The sequence below is a fragment of the Benincasa hispida genome, chromosome 7 (genome assembly GCF_009727055.1).
Source record: "Benincasa hispida cultivar B227 chromosome 7, ASM972705v1, whole genome shotgun sequence".
Taxonomy (NCBI): Eukaryota; Viridiplantae; Streptophyta; class Magnoliopsida; order Cucurbitales; family Cucurbitaceae; genus Benincasa; species Benincasa hispida.
Genome location: NC_052355.1, coordinates 6,950,071 through 6,970,855, shown reverse-complemented (window position 1 = coordinate 6,970,855; position 20,785 = coordinate 6,950,071). Strand labels below are relative to the sequence as shown.

At 36.0% G+C, this 20,785-nt stretch overlaps 1 protein-coding gene across 5 annotated transcripts in view; it reads left to right on the top strand.

The window, feature by feature from the left end:
- The window catches only part of LOC120081560 (uridine-cytidine kinase C), a 33,505-nt gene that overhangs the window by 11,775 nt on the left and 945 nt on the right, over positions 1-20,785 (top strand). For 4 of the 5 annotated variants that reach the window (XM_039036549.1, XM_039036551.1, XM_039036552.1 and 1 more), the window contains 12 exons: positions 3,728-3,885; positions 4,187-4,297; positions 13,219-13,302; positions 13,384-13,452; positions 13,606-13,749; positions 14,201-14,275; positions 14,354-14,530; positions 14,657-14,742; positions 17,053-17,107; positions 17,724-17,849; positions 18,336-18,446; positions 20,666-20,785. In XM_039036549.1, the coding sequence (XP_038892477.1) occupies positions 3,728-3,885; positions 4,187-4,297; positions 13,219-13,302; positions 13,384-13,452; positions 13,606-13,749; positions 14,201-14,275; positions 14,354-14,530; positions 14,657-14,742; positions 17,053-17,107; positions 17,724-17,849; positions 18,336-18,446; positions 20,666-20,785 (1,316 nt within the window). The remainder of the gene's footprint in view (positions 1-3,727; positions 3,886-4,186; positions 4,298-13,218; positions 13,303-13,383; positions 13,453-13,605; positions 13,750-14,200; positions 14,276-14,353; positions 14,531-14,656; positions 14,743-17,052; positions 17,108-17,723; positions 17,850-18,335; positions 18,447-20,665) is intronic. The other variant, XM_039036550.1, reaches the window with a different exon arrangement.

Below are 20,785 nucleotides of genomic sequence, written 5' to 3'. Positions count from 1 at the left end.
ATGATTCTGGTATGTCTTTCGTGGAGGATTTGGAAGTCAACAAGTTGAAGGAACAGAGTTTGAATCTTTAGATCATTATTTGGATTTGCTGTTACCTTCTCGGTTGTCCTTGAATTTTTCAAGAAATTCATTAGCTTCCAGCATAAAGGGTTGTCCTTGAATTTTTCAAGAAATTCATTAGCTTCCGGCATAAAAGGGGGTAAGCTCAAGATGCATAAGCCAATGGAAGTTGGTCATTTGGATTCATTTGACTCAGATTCCTTTCCATGGTCGTTGGAGAAGATAATCAGGAATTCATCTACATCTGATGTGAATGCGGAGCAACATTTCTTGAAGAGTGAGAAAGCCATTGGTGATACAACTGTTAGCCAAATAAAGACCGCTGATATCCCTTCGAAAGAATTTCAAATAGTCTTTGTCGCCAAGAAAGCCGCCGTCCTAGTTGTTCCTTGCCTGAAGCTGTCTCATGTTCGTCTGTATCCCTAACCAAAGAAGGTTCGCTCTTAAAGGATAAAGCTATTGGGGTAAAGCTCTTGTTTCCTACTTTAGTGAAAATGCAGTAAGTGATTGTGCTAATTTTCTCTCCCCTGGAATTACAAGCTGTGGTAGCCCTCATCAAACATTAGCCCCCTCTCCATTGCGTCATTGCAAAAGTAATGTTGATCTTTCTTTCCCTGCATGTGTCTCTCGACCGGTGGAACCAAAGAAACGTTCATATTTTCTCAAGCATTTTGGGTTTAGGGTTTAGGGTTTAGGGTTTAGGGTTTAGTCAAATCCCCGGGCTTATACCTGAAAAGTCTGAAAATTCTTCCTCGAATCATCCTTCTTTTCTTCATTTTGACTTTAAAATTCCCGGTTCAAACATTAATTTTGGGAGAGGTCTCCTGGCTAGTCTTCCAAGCTACTCTCATCATAAAAAGCTAGAATCAGACGAAGAATCAATAGTAAGTGCTAGTAGTGAAGAGCTTGAAAATCCTGAAACTGAGAAATACGAGATGAGGAAGAGACAATTGATGAGTTTGGTAACGATATTTGTCAATTATTTCAACCGGAGGAAGCTTAGTCGATTGGTAAGGCTGAAGTTTCTTTATTGACTCCTCTCAATGAGGAAGATATTCCCAAGCATCAACATTCAATAATTGATGCTCGTAGTATCGTTCTCAGCTGAGCTTTGGTTATAGCTGTTTGTGAGATTTTTGGGGTTGCTATCTTGTTTTCTCTTCTATAAAGTTCCTGACGTGGAACACGAGAGGTCTTGGAGGTCTTTCTAATTCGTGGGTGTCTTTATGTTGTTTGAAAATTATTGTGATCTTGGAAGCTTCTCCAAGTTTTATTCTCTCTAAGAAGGCTAGTCCGAGAGGATTTATCACATCTTTCTGGAAGCTTCAGTTTGGAGGGTCCAGTCTGTTGTTGCTTGTTTGATTGTTTTATCCTTGTGATGCCTGTCAAAGTCCTTGGTTGCTTCTTTTCAAGACTCTTGTTCTTTTGTACATGGTTGCCCAAGAAGTTTGGTTGGCTCTGTTTATGGGGAGGCTTCTTCATTGGCAGATTTTTAGTCAATCTGGTTTAGAGTTCAGCTTCTAGCTTCATCTGCTTTCAATTGCTTTCAAAGTTCTTTGTCACTTAAGTTTTCAAGCTTCGTTCATTGCCAGAGTTTGTTGTTTGGAAAAATATGTTCCTTGGTTGTTTCCTTTTTGTTTAGCCTCATTTGCCTCTAAGGTTTAGTCCTCTGTATTTGTTTTTGTTCTTTCTATGTATTCTTTCTTGGTATGTTTCATTGTACTATGAGCTTTTGACTCATTTCATTATATCAATGAAGAAGTCTTGTTTCTGTTTAAAAAAATATATATATATTAAGAGACTATATGTAACTTCCTTTGGAAAGGGGGACCTACCTTATCCAATCACACCTTGTACAGCGGGAAAAGTCACTAGATCCATCATACATGGGGGCCTTGAAATACGGAGAATGAAAGTTAAGAACAGTGCACTACTATCAAAATGGATATGGAGATATTACCATGGAGAGAATGCCTTATGGAGACAAGTGATCAATGAAAAATTGGGCAAATCCAAATTCAATCCATGGTCACATGACAGACTTCTAAACACCATGAAGGGACCTTGGAAATCCATTTTACGGCAGCAAAATTTCATTAGAAAGAGAGTTATACTGGATGGGGCAAAACACATCTTTTTGGTTTGATTGATGCTTGATAGATGATTAGCTGGCAGTCTCCTTTTCCCATATCTTCTCCTTGTCTCTATAAAGGACTCTTGCAGATCATCATCAAAGGTGGAATCTTAGACTGAGAAGAAATCCTACCGAGGATGAAATTGAAGAAGGGTTCATGCTCAGGACCTTTTGGCTTCTATCTATCTCCATCCAGGGATAAATGATCTTGGAAAATTGATTGGAAAGGAATTTTCTCCACCAAATCGCTTTCTGACTGACATACACCATAACCTAGATCCAACACGGCACCCCCTTAACGAAGCAATTTGCACAGATTCTACTAGAAGAAAACCAAGATTTTCCTTTGGGAGCTCAGATACAATTCCATCAACACTTGTTGACAAAATGCAGCACAGTCTACCTCAAATTTCATTGTCTCCACACACTTTCACTATTTTTACAAGAACTCATGAATCTCAGATCATCTGTTCATCAATTTCCTAGTTGCCGACTGATTTTGGAAGGAGATTACTACTGCCTTTTGCTGGATCACAAGTCCTCTGATGTAGCCTAAGTATTCTCAAAGAAAAACTTACAAGAATCAATCTTGTGCATCTTTTATTGAAGTGATAATATTTGTTTCATATAAGAGGGGAAGACTCCTATTATAGACTATTATTACAAGTTTGGGTAAAAAGGGAATTAACCTATAATATTACCCAATTACCCAATTAACCTATTATCCTAGTGTAATATCAGCCTCCTTAGCTCCACTCTCATGGGCCATTCGCACAAATAGGAGAAAGAATCTTTGGATGCATCTCATTAGGGATTTCTTGTGGACAACATGGAAGAAATGAAACAACCAAACAACCGCCTCCTCAAAGAGAAGGAAAGTTCCATAGACAGCCTTTTTTAACAAATTATATCTAGCTTGCTAATTGCCATCTCTTGGTGTAAATGCACATCCTTTTCAGCTCATTTAATCTCTCCTCTTTTGATCAGTTGGAAAAATTTTTTGCAACTCCTTCAGTTTGGGCTTTGCCTTCTGTTTTGTAAAGTTCATACATCAATGAAAATTGTTTATCATTAAAAGGAAAGAAAAAAGGAATTGATGTGAAATTTCTCTAAAAGACACAAACTCAGCTACCTTTTGCTTGAAAACACAATAAACTGCCAAGTGTATTGCCAGTGACCACCTTGCAATAGAAACTCAAAAGAGTGAATTGATCCAAAAACGAGGTTGATAGCTTTTCGAGGAAGCTATCCTCATGTTCTAAACATAAATATTACCCTTCACTGCCCCTTTATCTAGCAATATTAGGTAAATGCTAACCATCTCATATAATTAACTAACTAATCAAATCTTATGCTGACTAAACTTCTTTTGTTGGCAATACTTGCCGCCCATAGGTCACAGCTTGTTCTCAGTTGTTGAGAAATAACCCAGATTTTAGGTTATATTCTTTTCATAGAGCATGAGTTACTATCAAATCTTATACTTTCTATAAGATTTTCAACTACTATTGATTCCAGATTCTACTGTCGCAGGTGGTCCAAGTGGATCAGGGAAGACTAGTTTAGCTCATAAAATGGCTAATATTGTTGGATGTGAAGTAATTTCGCTTGAAAGTTATTACAAATCAGAGCAAGTGAAGGATTTCAAGTATGATGATTTCAGCACACTTGATCTGTCGCTGCTATCCAAGGTTGAAGATGCGTGTGTTTTCAGCTTTTGTTCAGAATGCTCATTTTATTCCTACTTACACCTTTTAAACAGCCAGAGATTTGTAGCCCTTTTGTGAAGCTGACATTTTTATCCTTCCTCAAATGCATCTTTCAAAGATTGAATAAATTACTAATGGCTAGAAAAGAAAAACCTCACTGAGGTTTCTTGAGGAAGAGCATTATATGAGTTAGGCATGACTAAAATTACATATGAAAGAGAATATGGTCACAAATAATTTTGGTAGTTGTCTTATGCTTTTTATTTCTATTCTGCATTTTCAGAATATCGATGACATGAGAAATGGTCGTAGAACAAAAGTACCGCTTTTTGACTTGGAGACGGGTGCTCGAAGTGGTTTTAAGGAGCTTCAAGTTTCTGAAGACTGCGGAGTGGTCTGTTGTTGTAGTCCTTTGTTGCTTTTTTCTCTAACGTTAAACAGATATAAAAAGTTTGGAAAACTGATGTCATGCATATAGGGTGGGTTCCTGAGTAAGGGCTTCCATTAATCATGGATTTGGTGGTGTAAAAGAATAAAAATAATAGAAAATCAATATTTATTTATTTATTCTTCGAAGAGTATATAACAACCATAGAGTGAGTGGTTTTCTCGAATTGTTTTAAAATTTAGTTAGCTTACTTTAATTATATCTACTTTTCAACGATTGTCTCCTTACAGAAAAATAAAAGCTCATATACGAGTTCCTATATTTATATCAAGTTACAATGATTAGAAGGATACACATTAGGAAACAGCAAAAAGTATGGACATGGTTGTATTGCAGTGATAGGAATCAATCATTGAAAGTCTTATTTTTTGAAATGGAAATAAGCCTCAAAATGTAATGAAATGAGATTAATGCTCAAAATACGAGATATTTATACAAAGAACAAAAATGCCAAAGGATCAATAGGCGCACCCGAACATCTCAACTAGGTTGACACTCCATAGCGCCTTCTTCATATCCATTCCAACTATCCATAATATAAAATTGAAAACCAAACAGCAAGAATCACATAGTAAAAAGCTTACAATCGGGGAGAAATACTCGATACACAAAACAACCCAAAAACTCAATTAGTTCATAATAGCTTAGAACAGAACTGAGAATTAAAAAGGTTGGCTGAATGAATGCTCTCCAATTAAGAACTATATCTTGCACCGAGAAATCTGCAAAGGTCTTGGACAAGGCACACCAGTGAGATGCATTGAGTCTAGCTGCTTTAAACTCATCCAACCAAGTAGATGCCCTTTTATGGAAGACTCTTTGGTTTCTTTCAAACTACAACTCTGCTAGAAGTGCTTTTACAGCATTGAACCATAGTAATTGAGAACCTTTATCCAGCAGCAGACCTATCAAAACTTGTAAGACGTTTTCTTGAAAAGAGCTACCAAATGCCCAACTCAAACTGAATATGCCAAATAATTTTTGCCAGCATCTGTTCGCATGAGAACAATTCAAAAATAAATGCTGTAGATGTTCACTGGCTGCTGAACATAAGGGGCATATTGAGGGAGATAAGTGGTGAGATGGAAGTTTTTTTTGCATGACTTCCAAACAGTTCAAAACACCATAAATCATTATCCAAACTGTGATATTCACCCATTGTGGACTCTTGGATTTCCAAAGTGCTCTCTCCCACTCGTTGTCAATGGGGGATGGCAATGCTAAGTGCTTAACAAGTGATTTAATCGAGAAAACCCCACTGGATTCTAAAGGCCAAAGCCTTCTATCAGCGCTGTCTACTACTTGCTTTCTTGAGATCAAGCCGAGAAGACTTTGAAACTCTCAAATCTCTTCTTCCTTAAGAAGCTTGCGGAAAACAAGTGACCAAGAAGAGGAAGTGTGGCACAAAAATATCTGAAAAATGCTATCTCCTCTCTCCTCTCTCCTCTTCCCTCCACACCTTAGAACTTTCATTTTCTAGCCTCGACCACCATGCCCCAGCCTCCACCGATTACCCCTTCTTCATCCATCATCCGGTTGATACACATATTGATCGGAAAATTTTCTCTAACACCGATTGTTCCGATTAACGGAAAGCATTGCAAGCTCTCGGAACAAAGCCAATCCAACATACACTTTGTCTTTATCTCGTGGAAATCGCTTGAATGGTTAGCCTCCTCTTTCCAATCTTTGTTCAAGGATCCTACATCCAGAAATACTTTAGAAAGTGATTGATGATGGTGTTACTCTTTGGTTTGAAAAACATAGCAATAAATATGGATTTTTTACCAAGCTTACCCTATTAGAGCAATTTGGCTGTCGCTCCATAATCCTCATCCCTGTTATGGAAGACAAAAGAGGATGGTTGGTTTTCTTTGCCTTGGTTTTGGGATATCCTGGGAAACCTAAATCAATGATCAAGGCAACAATCAATACTACCACGCAAACTTACAAAGCAACTGTTCAAACAAGAAACATCCCCCTCTCCATGACCAATAATGACATTCCCCCATCAAATCCTGGTGCTTTACATGTCTCTCCAACCCCTTTGCTACCACAGTTCGATTGGCAAGCTATGGTGATTCAACGGTTTGCAATTACTGATTCATGATTGGCTATCCGAGACTCTCTCCAATCTTATCTATCACCTCGTTGTACTATCAATCCCATCTCTGATGTCAAAGCTCTGCTGCACGTTTGTAGCTTGGATATTTCTCAAAAACCATGTGCCAACTCGGATTGGACTACCATCGGTCCTTTGAAACTTAAGTTTATCTCTCCATACGTACCCTTATCTTTCCAACAACAAATGGTTGCATCATGTGGAGGCTAGATTGATGTGTTTCATCTCCCAATTACTCACTGGATCGAAGCCATCTTTAGGTACATTGGTGATATGTGTGGCAGATTTGTACAACCTTCAAATCAAACTGAACGTGGCTTGGTTCTTTCTTTTGCTCGCCTGAAGATCAAGGAAAACAAGCGAGGATTTATTCCATATGAAATTAGTCAACCCAAAGAGTTGGCTGCCGATGAAACTCTAGCGAGAATTTAACCTGTCGGTGCCGGATTTCAGGGTTATGTTTCTCTCTCTCCACAAGGAAATAGCATTAAAGGGGTTGCTGAAAAAGTGGATCTAATTGATTCTCGTCTAAGTGAAAAAGGCAAGTCAATAGCTTTTGAATTCAAACAATCGATCTCTCCCTCTTTCTCCCCATATCTTGATCCTTTGACCGAATCTCCTATAATTATGGAGAATATAAATCTTCCTCCTTTGACCGAATCTCCTATGAATATGGAGAATATAAATCTTCCTCCCTCCCTTTCCTTAAATGACCAATTTGTTGGCCCACCATCTGAACCTTTACCTTCCCCCACTTCAGCCGCAAACCCTAGCCACATTACTTCACCCAAGTCAACCTCATCTTTTAGTTTCCAAAACCAGCATACCAGCCCTTCCAACTTGGCCTCACCCTCTTTTTCATAACCTTCTCTCTCCGCAGTCACTTTCCGTGAGGGCCCCACCACTTTACACGCTAGTTTTCTAAACTCCACCCCAGCCAACAAACCAAACTTTCCTTACCGGTTCTGATACAAAGGGTTATCTTTCCAGCCCCACCAAGAAAGATGAATTCATCGCTTAGCCCTTGATATGGCCATTTTTGGCGATCAACTGGGTGATGCCAACCATTTGCCAATTCACTCTCTTCCCCTTCTTCCACCAAACTTGAGGCCCAATCAAAATTCCCCATCTACCTCCCTGGTTAACCATGGTTCCGACTCCCCATTAAATGTCCTTCACCCAATTAATCAACCATCGTCATCTTCTCCACCCTCCTTACCCATTAGTCTTCATGACTTGGCTTCTTTATTGTCCTTACATGGTTTTTGTGTTATGGCTATTCCTTCTCTCTCTCCTCTTAATCCCAAAAACAAAAGAATCACGCATACTACTAGCAAAAAACCCAAGCTTCAAAGGGAATTACAAGGCCTTTTTTCTTCAATCCACTACGATAAACCTGCCACCTTGGTTATTAGGGAGGGATCATCTGAGAATCCATGAGATTCACTTGGAATGTCCGTAGTCTTAATTCTTGGCGGAAGCGTGCTTTGGTTAGGAAGCTTATTCAACAACATAACCCTGGTATTGCCCTCCTACAAGAGACAAAATTGTCATCTGTTGATTCATCATCGATTATAAATCCATATGGAGCTCTTCCTTTATTGGCTGGACTGCTTTGGATGCTATTGATATGTTAAGGAGTATTCTTATTTTATGGAGTGAGCCTGATTTCTCAATCCTCGAGGTTATACAGGGCCACTTTTCCATTTCAATTCATGTATCACTGACTGATGGTTTTTCTTTTTGGCTTTCGACAATTTATAGCCCCCTGGTAATGCTTTTCGAGCTGATTTTTGGCAAGAACTTGACCATTTAGCTGGTTTGGGAGGTGACAATTGGTGGTGGTGACTTCAATATCACTAGATGATCTTGGGAAAAATCACATGACAGAACAATTTCCTCTAGTATGCATACCTTCAATCAATGGATATCTGATTATCAATTACGGGATATTCCTTTGTCGAATGGTTGCTTTACGTGGTCGAGCTCTGGTCCTATACAATATCTCTCTTCTTGATCGGTTTTTGCTTACTGAGAATTGTCTTTGTAAATTTGGAACAGTTACTCTCAAGCGATTGGATCACATCATATCTGATCATTTCCCATTGGTCTTATCTTCTAGCAATATTGATTGGGGCCCTTGTCCCTTTAGATTTGAGAACTCTTGGCTATACAGGTGTCTTCTTTCCATTCCTTGGTCGAGAATTGGTGGAATTCCCATCTATCTATTGATGGCTGGTTGGGCCATGGTTTTATGTTGAAGCTTTAGGGTTTGAAAAATATTATTCGTGATTGGAATAATGCTCAGCATAGTGCTGTTTATAATCTTCCTTCTCTTGTCTCCAGTTAACCAATTTAGATGATCTGGAAGATAAAGGTGCTCTTAATGAGGATCAACTAATACGACGTCGCCTGCTTCGTGAACAGATTGAAAACTTGACCATTCAAGATCACATTAATTGGCAGCAGCATTGTAAGCTGAAATGGCTTCTTGAGGGTGATGAAAATACCTGATTTTTCCACAGAATTGTTGCTGCCTGCTGCAGTAAGTCGTCCATTATAGAAATTCTCTCCAGGTATGGCAATAGTCTTTTGACTTCTCATGATATGGATACCAAATTTTTGTCACTTTATTCACCTCTCTTCACAAAAGACATGGGTCAACGTTTTCTTCCAACTAATCTTGAGTGGAATCCTATTTCTTCCCCTCAAGTCATGGATCTTGAGCGTCCTTTTATTGAAGAAGAGGTTTTTGCTATTGTTTCCTCCTTTGGTGTTAGTAAATCCCCTGGACCAGATGGTTTTACAGCTGAGTTTTTCAGGTTTTTCTAGACTACCCTTAAATTTGATATGATGTTATTAATGATTTTTATATGCCTGAGGTTATTAATGTGAAGCTAAATGAGACTTATATCTGTCTAATTCTCAAGAAGGTTGACTTGAGATCTATTTCTGACTATTGACCTATTAGTCTTATTCAATGTGCTTACAAGATTATTGCCCGTGTTTTATCAAATCGTCTGAAGAAGGTTCTTCATTCACCATTGCTGCTAAGCAGCTTGCTTTTGTGGCTAGCAGATAGAGTCTTGATGCCTCTTTGATGGTTAATGAGCTTGTTGATGATTGGACATTGAGGAATAAACCAAGTTTGTTTTAAACTTGGACCTTGAGAAAGCCTTTGATACGGTTGATTGGTATTTTCTTGGTTCTATTCTTCAGATAAAAGGATTTGGTTATCATTGGCGCACTTGGATCAGAGGTTACATAACTAGTGTGAATTATTCCATCATTGTTAATGGCCGCCCTCATGGCAAGATTATTCCTTCACATGGCATAAGATAGGGAACCCTTTCTCTCCATTCTTATTTATATTAGTTACTGATTGTCTGAGTCGTCTTCTTGACCACAATTTTGCATTGGGTCTTACTGTTGCTCATCCTATTGGTCATTTGGATTTTTCTCTGACTCACTTACAGTTTGCTGACAACACCTTATTGTTCTCAACTGCCGAGAGATCTGCCTTACAGAACTTGTTTCACATTGGCCACATTTTTTAATGTGTTTCGAGGCTTAAAATCAATCTTGCTAAGAGTGAGCTCCTTGGGATTCATGTTTTAGACTCTGATTTTGATTGGTTGCTGCGTTCTTTTTGTTGCAAAAGAGGTTTCTGGCCTGCATCTTATTTAGAACTTCCTTTGGGTGACAATTCTAAGTCTGTTTTGTTTTGGCAGCCCGTGGTTGAGAGTTCAGCATAAGTTCCATAATTGGAAATATGCTTATATATCGGAAGGGGGCTATCACACTCTCATTCAAGCCACTCTCTCTAGCCTTTCCAACTTATTATTTGTCTTTGTTTCAAGCCCCCTCCTCTATTATTGGTTGCCTTGATACTAAGTTGGTTAGAAAATTCTTTTGGAAAGATCGTGGTGATGGTGGCTTACATAATGTGAGTTGGATGGTTTCTCAGCGCCCTCAATTATTGGGTGGTCTTGCCGTTGGAAATTTTAAACATTAAAACTCTGCTCTTCTTGCCAAATGGACTTGCCGATTCCCAACTCGGCGGTAAAGAAGACTTCTTTTGAAAAGCCGCGGAATTCGAAACACCACTTTCAAGTAAAAGTTACATTTTGTTCAGAAGATGCCGAAGAGACACCTGCCTTAAAGACAGAAGAAAAGAGTCTCCCCCTGATCAGTTTACCTCCCCGGAAGTTGAAAAGTCCTTGAAGAATTTGGTAGCTGAATCAGATGCATACTCTGGCCGAAGCTCACACCTCCTCAAACCATTTCCCAAATACTTCGAAAGAAGAAGTTCCTCTGTTAAATCATGATCTCTAGTTGCAAATTCAGATCTTTTGGAAGATTGTTGCGCCAGGGTACAAATCCCTTTTGACAAGACAGAAAGGTCGGTAGCTTCTCTCCTTAATCCTTCTTCAATCACTCCTCAGTTGATCAAAAACTTAGATCCTTCTTTCCCTTCCGTGCAAGGATCTCCTTTCTCCGAGTCAAAAAGACTCTCACAAGGCCTTGATGAAGTCTCAATAGTCAGTGTCAGCAGTGAAGATTTAGATTTTGAGGAGCACAAAATCAAAATCAAGGGTAATGAAGATCAAGACGAAGCTGTAATGAACCTAAATCTTCTTTTTCAAAATGAAGAGTTACAAGAGTCAGAATCTATAATCCCTCCAACCCTTTCTGACTTGCCTTGGGAACTCAATTCTTTTTTGGAAATTTGTGATATTGTCCTGTCATAATCAGGATTGGATTACTGCCTTTTCTGCTCATTTTCTGAACCAAAATCCGTAAATGAAGATCATCTCATGGAATATTAGAGGCCTTGGCGATAAAACAAAAAGATTGGTTATAAAGAAATTCCTGAAAAAAGTTAATCCAGATATTGTTCTACTTCAAGAATCAAAAAAGGACAGCTTCGACCTCCATTCATAAAAAGTCTATGGAGTTCAAAGGAGGTGGGTTGGGCTTTTGTGGAAGCACAAGGTAGATCAGGAGGCATCCTATCTTTGTGGGATGAAAGCAAGATTTCAGTTTTGGAGGTTATCAAGGCAAAATTCTCATCAACTCTAAAATGCAATACCATTTGTAAGAAAGTATGCTGGATATCAAATGTTTACGGTCCAAACAATCACAGGGAGAGAAGAAATTTGTGGTATGAATTAACCTCATTAGCAGAAAGATGTGAAGATGCTTGGTGTATTAGTGGGGATTTTAACTGTATCCGAAGAAGACAAGAAAGATTTCCAATGGGAAGAGCAACTAGAGAAATTAGACAATTTAACAACTTCATTAGAAATGCAAATCTACTTGAAATTCCTATGTCAAATGGAAGATTCTCTTGGTCACTAGAAGGAGAAATAGTCTCAAGGTCGCTCATTGACAGACTTGTGATGATCTTTTTGAAAACTCAAGAGTTTCAAGGCAAGCTAGACCAATTTCCGACCACTTTCCTCTTTTGTTTGAAGCTGGAGCTATCGAATGGGGTCCTTCCCCTTTTAGATTTTGTAATAGTTGGCTACTCAAGGATTGCTGCAGAATTATTGAAAGATCCTTAAGTCTGGAAAGTCAACAAGGGTGGGCTGGTTTTGTGTTATTGGATGGGATTTTAAATAATAGGAAGATTCTCACTGATTTGGAGGTTGAAGAGTGGGCTTCTCTCTTTATCAAACTACACAACTTTAGACCTGTAGAGAAGATTTGAAAGTGTGGCAGCTGATGGCTCTTTTTTGGTCAAATCTTTCTCTCCTACTTATTGTGAAGCTGGGAACTTCAATAACCAGAATGGAATATTATTTGATAACCAAAAAGGTCAAGGTCTTCTTGAGAAGTTGAATACTTGGTGCATGTTCAAGTGTTGATATAATTAAGTGGGAGGGAGTGTGAGTGTTGATATTCTTTTTGTGCCTGTTCGCTGCTTGCATGCTAGTTGTTGGGTAGGGTGATTCATTTGGTCAATATTTAGTAGTGTTGGCTGAACAAAGTTTCAGATGCCCCCACCCTTTTTTTTAGAAAAAAAAAAAGGAAACATAATTTTGACAAAATAAATACTGAGAAGTAAACCATAAGCAAAGAGTTCTCGAACAAATACAAATTAAGCCGAAAAAATGAAACCCCAGCCCTCCAATTTAAACATATGTCTTGAATAGAAAAAAATAACAAAAAGCTCAGAAAGAGAACATTAGGACCTCATTCAAAGCTCAGTTGAAAATTCTTTGGTCCAATGGAGTTTTGCCCTCCTCTGGGGACTTTGGTTTAAAAGAAACTCCAAATCTTACAAGAAACAAAGAGGGATGTATTTTGGAATTTTGTTACACTTTTTGCTCTTGCTTTTGAACACTTTGGTTTAACCACTTAATCACTTGCCTTTAAACAATTGTAAGTGGTTTACAAGAAACTAACAACTAACTACAACCAAATTTGGTTAAAGGAAAGATTGACAAAAGAAAAAGGGTAACAATTTCAAAATTAATAACCATTGCATGCGATGTAAACTACAATCTTTCTGTTGCTTATTTTTGGCTCCATTATCAAATATTCTTCCAAAGACCAGTATTATTCTCCTTTTTTTGTTCAAAAATGATATTTTCATGTAATTATGGAATTAATGGTTATGACATTTAACTATCCTTTTTACGATGAAGGTTCCTGAACTCACGGTAGTAGATTTTAAGATAATAATATTCTTCCCATTAGCATTCATATTCTTCTAATTTATAATCAATATAATATACAGAAGGGTAAAGTACCTTGTGTGCTAGGCTGGATCAGTACTGTCACAGTATTTTCTTTTGAAGCTGACAGTTTCTATAGTTCACAAGTGAGAAATAAATAAATTTTGTAACTGTCAACTCTTGTGTCTTTTGAATGGACACGGCTTACTTTTATTTTCTTTTCCCAGATAATTTTTGAAGGAGTATATGCTTTACATCCGGACATCAGAAAATCACTCGACTTATGGATTGCTGTTGTAAGAATGGAAAACTACATTTTTATGGTTTAGTACCATAGTTTTGATCGGTTGATTTTATTTTCTAATGTTCGTTGCTGCATGTATGAAAATATTCCTTTAGGTGTATAATACATTAATTTCCATCTCATTTTGTTTATTCTTGTGAAACAGGTTGGAGGTGTTCATTCGCATCTTATTTCTCGAGTACAAAGAGATAAATGTAAAGCAGGGTGTTTCATGTCACAAAATGACATAATGATGACAGTTTTTCCTATGTTCCAGCAGCACATTGAACCACATCTTGTTCATGCACATGTAAGTAGACATGAAATCACCTAAGATTAATCTAATTACTAAAGTTAAGGATAATTTTTATGCCTCTTGCCTATTATGTCCTTCAGGTTTTGGCAACTTAAACCATGTTTTGAACAACTTCAGTTGTAGTTTTTTATCCTTTAATGAATCACAGAGAACAATATTTGGATAATGAAAATCAACAAATAGATAGTTAAATTTTTTATAATAACAAATACTAAATAGGACTGAACTAATTAATAGTATGCCTTGTGTCATAGCAACATTTTGCACCCGTCAGCTTTTCATGTAGAAGTTTCTGTAAAATTATAATGAATATTGTGCTGATTATGCAGCTATTGTGCTACCTTTATGAAAATACATTTGATATATGACATTAAAAAGCATATTTTTGGCTTGGTGGCAATTCATAATATCTATAATGCCACATTGTTAACTTGCCTTCATACAGCTCAAAATACGGAATGACTTTGATCCTGTGCTTTCACCTGAGAGCTCATTATTTGTATTGAAGAGTAACAAGCAGGTGAGAGCTTTTCTGGACAGGGATTTTGTATTCGTGAAAACTTTGAGCTTCATGAATATTTTCCCTATTTCAATGCAGGTTGCTTATCAAGATATACTCAAACTTCTTGAATCGTCAAAGGTTTGCAGTTCTATACAAAATTTCATTGATATATATTTGAGGCTTCCAGGAATTCCTTCAAATGGGCAGTTGACAGAGAGTGATTGCATACGTGTTAGAATTTGTGAAGGCCGATTTGCATTGTTAATACGGGAGGTTTGTTAGAGTTTACATAAATTTCGTCTACTTGACCATACTTTTCTCATTTATGATTTGATCTGACCTATGTTTTTTTTTAAAATTTTAAAATTTTAAAATTTTTACTTTTTCCTGAATATGTAGCCTATAAGAGAAGGGAATTTCATCATTCAACCTAAGGTGGACTTTGACATTAGTATTAGTACAGTCGCTGGCCTTCTTAATCTTGGGTAAGCTAGAGAACCATGAGTCATACACTCTTAAATTCTTGCACCAAATCTTTGAATTAGGATGTAACTATATTGATTTCAAGTATTCAACTTATGCATATTGAAGAATATTTTGTTTATCATTCAATATTTTGCTTTTAACTTTGTTTAACGAATTGGTTGACCTTTTATTTGTAAGGCTATAATTGGGTCTGGTTACTACCGTTAGTTTATAATGTGCCCATTCTTGTCTCACAAAATAATTTATAGGTTTGTGAGTATATATTAAAATTTTATGAACCAATTATTGGGAAATAGAAAATAACAGTGTTGCACTTTTGTAGGCGTGTTAAATCCTAATCATTGATTTTGTTCTTGATGTTCATGCTTTGATAACTTTTGTATGTGCTACATCTGGTACACAAAATATTGTTGATATTATGCATGACGGATATGTTCTGCACGATTGAGACAATTTTGCTCATCATGTCCAATCCAAGATGACATGAGCTACAAACAAAGGATATTCCTTTCTTTTCCTTCTTCAGTGGTTTGAAGCCAGTTTGGTTGGGCTTTTGCATCTTTCTAACCAGTCCTTTTTGCATAAGAAAGATCGAGGAGATTCATGAGTCATTCAGTTATCTAAGTTTAGATCTTCAGATTCGTTTTTTGATTGTGTTGTTTTGCCTAGCATTGGAGGAAGGATGAATATTCACATTCCAGCTGGTTTTAACAAGGATGGTTAGATATTTTTGCAAATGGTTAGAGATTCTCATTAGCTTTCATGTATTTCCAATGCAGCACCTGTGGTTGAACCAGTTTATCCATCAGAGAAATTTGGGATGAAAGGAATGGTCAAGAGTTATGTGGAGGAATTGATGGAAAATGAGAATGATCTTGCCTTTATTTTTTAATAAATAATTTTAGACTCAAGTAATGCTCAGAACTCTTTTTAGGTTAGAAAAAAGATCATGAGGTGTTTCAACCTGATTTCGATGCGTTAGGGGTGACTTCAAGACTATTTGCACATAATGATTGGAAGAAAATTCTAGTGGTTTTTGGAGGATCATTTCAGAACCAAAGTGCTAATTAATCCGTTCTTTGAAGACAAAGTGCTAATTAAAGTTGTCGAGGGAAATTTAGCCAACTTTATTGTTACTCCAGGGAAATGGACGCATTTGAGGATTTTCATTTGCATTCTTGAAAAATGGAATAGCATAATCCATAGTCAGCCGAGATTTATGAAGGGTTATAGGAGTTGGATTTCAATTAAAAATCTACTCTTAGATTGTTGTTATCGGTAGACTTTTTAGGCTATTGGGACATATTTTGGTGGTGTAGTTAGCATTGTTGCTGATACTCTTAATATGACCTTGGTGGTTCATTTTCAAGTCCAATGTAATCTATGTGGTTTCATGCAAGTAACAATTGAAAATCGAATCGACACCGAAGGAAATTTCTCTCTTCATTTTAGTGATATTTAAGTTTTGGATCCTTAAATGTAGTTCACGATCGTGAGTGATTTTTTTCAATTCGGTTATCTTTTTTGTTTAAAGCATGTTATGGAAGATGAATGCATTGAATCAGCTCGTCAAATTCCAGATTTTGACTTTTATGAATGAATTTAGTATATTATTATTGGTTTTTCATAAGGAGGTTTTAACTTTATTTGAATTGTTTTTTCCTTTCTTGGTGGAGCTTTGTATTTTCTAACTTGAGCTTCTTTTCATCATTTCAATGAAATTTTCTGGTTTGTTGTTTCAAAAAAGAACATGTTGAGGACAATTATATGCTTGCATATATATTGAACATATGTGTATGTAATATGTATTCTTATTTGGATATTTCATAATTGATGGAACATGTAAATTTAACCTAATATACACGCACACACACACTTCACTGGTAACATATGAAGTTAAGTCAATTAACATTATTTGAAGAGTTTGAAGTTATAACAGGGTTTTTGGTGTAGCCTAAGAGACTGAAGGAGAATTTTCTCTGAGTCTATCTCAAATCTTTATTATTAATCAAAGGTTGATGAGTACATGGAGAGACTTTGTAGAGAATTTAAAGCAAAGTAAAATGCAAACTGAGAAGGAATTAATCAAGCTTTAACCAAGAGTAACCACCAAACCTACTTCATCAAATACTGTTCAACTCTTGAATATCTGTTTTATTATTTCATGTGTTTCTTCTTTGATAGTTTGTCACGATGACAGTTTTACTATTGTTGTCTTTTACAAAGTTTTGCAACTGTATCAAAAATGAGTTCTATTATTCATAGAATATGATCTGTATGTGTATTCTTTTCATTCTTTGTGCGGCCAGGTATCAAGCCATGGCTTATATTGAAGCATCTGCGTACATCTACCAAGATGGAAAGGTAATATTATCGATTTTTTTAAAAATAATTTGAAGGTAATAGTAAATTGAACTTTTCATACATATTTCTTTTTCTTTTTTTCTTTCTTAACTTTATTTTAGTCCCTTAACTTTTAGGTTTTTTGTTTACGCTTAGAAATTTGTGTTAGATTATTATTATTAGTATTATTTTTCATGTGTGTGTGTGTGTTTTTCTTTGAAATTTGTATTAGAAATAATTTGACTTACCAGTAAATTTTGTTTAATCATTTAACAAAACTTTGAATTCCTTTTGAATCTTGACCTTTGACCTATTGACATGTGGCTTTAAACACTTGTTTGTGATAAAAATCCACAAATCAAATAAAAGAATAAATGATATGCCTATGTTATGATTTTACTAAATAATTTTTAAAAGGACGAAAATAAATTTTATGCAAGCTTCAAAGGCCAACAAAATATTTGATACTTCAGAGTTTTTTATAATTAATCCAAAAGCTCATGGACCATGTTGTGATAGAGTTTCTTACAAAAGATGCGGTTGCATCTCATGATTGATTACTGCTGTCTTTTAACATTCCATGCCTGCAAACCCTTTCCAAATCTATCATAAATTTGACCTTTATGTCCCTTTATAGATTCTAATTGAGGTTGACCATTTGCAAGATGCTCCTTGTCCTTATCTACAAATAAAAGGGGTTGATAAAGAGGCTGTTGCAGCAGCTGGTTCCATGCTCGAACTGAATGAGTCGTATACTACAAAGGTTATCCTTTACTAGTTGTACAGCACATTGTTCTTTGATTTACAGGATTCCTTCCTTTGTCGTAACTTGATTTTCTACTTTTAGAAAGATCGTTAAATTATAAAATGTTTGTTATTGGTTTCCATGAATGTAATTTAGAGCTTCCATTATAATTAAGTTTCAGAACTTGCCATTGTGATTTTATAAAATTATAAAAGTGCTTAATCCAGTGCTATGCCCAATAATAAAAATGTGTCAATATATTTGTTGTCTCTACTTAGACCATGGGTTGGGAGAGTTTAAAAGGGAGGAGTGCAACTGGGAGTCTTTCTGGGATCGTGTTCAATTTTTTGCTTCTGGTGTACAATCACTATTGCCTTCTGTAATTATGATATTATGCAGATCTTTTTTCTTACAAATTATGTTTCGAGTATCAATGAATACAAGTATGAAAGTGGAACATTCTTCTTTGTACTTCATATTGACAGTTACCTTTTTTACTTGTAGAGCTATCTTCAAATAGTTTTGGAAAGTTTGCCAGTGAATCGGAGTTCTGGCCTAATCCATAATCATCAAGCTGCGAGGCTGCAAGAACTTGTGGAATTTATTCAATCTCAGGTATGTTGAATTTGTTGGATAAATTCAAGCCTGAATATACTACTCGGAAGACTAACACTATAATTGTTATTCAGTAGATTTCAGCAACATTGTTAACTCGTAAATTGGAATGCATATCGGAATTAAAAATTAGTGTATTGTGTATCATAAATCTTAATTTTTAATTAATATTTAGATAGGAATTATTTGAATAAATATAATCAAGAATTAGTAATGAGTTGTTAATGAAACCTTGTAAATATGAGGGTTTTTTTTTTTTTTTTTTTTAAATAAGACTTAGTCATCTGTCTTTAATATTTTTCTGACCTATGGTCTTTTCATCCTCTGAATTAGAAGACTCTTTAATTCTCTGACAAGTCTCAGAGTGAACGTGAATTCCTATTTAGGCCTTTTAACTTCCTTTAAAGTTAACCCAGTCCCAAAATTGAAGAAAATTCGATAAAGTGATCACATCTATCCCTTCTATTTATTTCTCTCCAAGTCCCAAGATCATCATATGGCCTTCAACCTTCTTGTGCATGTGCCACGGCTGTCATCATCTTCAATTTTGGTCCCCCTTCACTTCTTCTTCTTGAATTTCTCTGTTCATCTACTTCAATTTTATTCTTCTTAGTCATCTTCTTCAATTTTTGCCCTCAGGCCTCATCTTCTACTGCATCTTCTTCTTCAACTTTTTTTTTTCTTCTCTTTCGATTTCCTTTGGGTTCAATTCCAAATTTCCACCCATGCTCTAATCCCTATATTGTGATTGAGGTGAGTCAAAAGCCTATTATTATTTTTTTCAACTAGATTGGTCCGATTTGTTTCGTTTCTTACGATTCAACGTAAGAAACAGACGATACATGTTATTTCTGAGTCAAAAATCGATTTTAGTCATCGTGCCTGCGTTTTGTTCTGACTTGTACGATACAACTTGTGTATTGTATGAGTTTAACAACACTGAATTTCAGTATAAAGGATGTTCTTGAACTGTTTCAACTCAGATTTTGGAACATTCCATCAACTCATTTTTTATCTTTCTCATTATAATCTTGAAGTAAAATTATCGTAGGTGGATGTTAATATAGTTGGAAGGAAGGATAGAAATATATCAGAATTTCATTTTTACAGATATATCTATAAATATCAATATCAAATATCGATGAGCATTTCTATAAATAAAAAAAATTATAAAAATTATTTGCATTAGTAATTAGTTGCTTTACTTCCAAACTAAATTATAAATCTTGTCATTAAGTATATATTCATTTTAGAATTTATAATTGATATTTATTTTATATTGTATGGGCGTTCATAAGAAAGCATCAACGATATCCATTACTCCTTAATATCGATGTCGAATCCTCCAATTGGTGACATGCCAGAAGGATATTAAATCCTTAGTTGAAGGAACATGAATTCTTTCAGAGCATGATAGGTGTTACCTAGAGATGTCAGAGCATGTGAGTTTGGTTTGGATCTTGGCCTAACGAACACCGAAAGCAAACTTTAACTGACTGGAAAAACCAACCAAACTGACCATAATAGTAACAAGAATTGAAGGGATTAAAACCAGCAAAATCAATCCATATTGAACTAACCAACTGTTTTTCAAGTTTGGCTTCCACTCCTTTTATACATTTTGAGAAGCAGGACTCAAAAACTAGTAAAAGAATTTCCTCTCTGGTTTTTGGTCATTTTTCTGGTTAGGTAGGATGTGTTTGATTATAGGGTCTTTGTAAGACCGATGGTAGGATTATTAGTAAATATTAGTATGGTTACTAGGAGCATATTAGTAATTAGATAGTGAGTTGCTAGGGTTTTTAATTATAAATAGAGGGAGTGGCATTGAGAGCAGGGTGTGAAGAATTTTTGTGGTATTTCCTTTGGGAATTTAGAAAAGTTTAGCCCTCTCAAAAGGCTAGTGGTTACCTTGTTACTCCTCTTATGATATTATAGCATATTTTCTTATATTTCCATATTTTAGTGTTATTGAATTTTTTGTGGTATTCTTGAGTGTTCTTGTTAGGAGCTATCCTAACAAGTCTCATTTTATTTTCTGGTGTTGTCTATGTAGTCCGGTTGGGTTTTGTGTAAATTATGTAATCTCTTCGTGGAGCTTTTGAGTGCTTGTTCTTTTTTTATTTTTTGGTTGGGCAAAAATTATGTCTCCTGGTAAAAGAACTGTTTTGCGAATGTTGATTTACACTCCATATATTGTGGAAAAATGATTGGAACAGGGAAGTAGTACAGCTTCAGAATCCTCCCCTAGTAGGGAGGCATCATCTCCATTGGAAGGAATCATTGAAGACATGCAATCTAGAATCAGAAGACTTGAACGATGGCTTGCAATTAATACG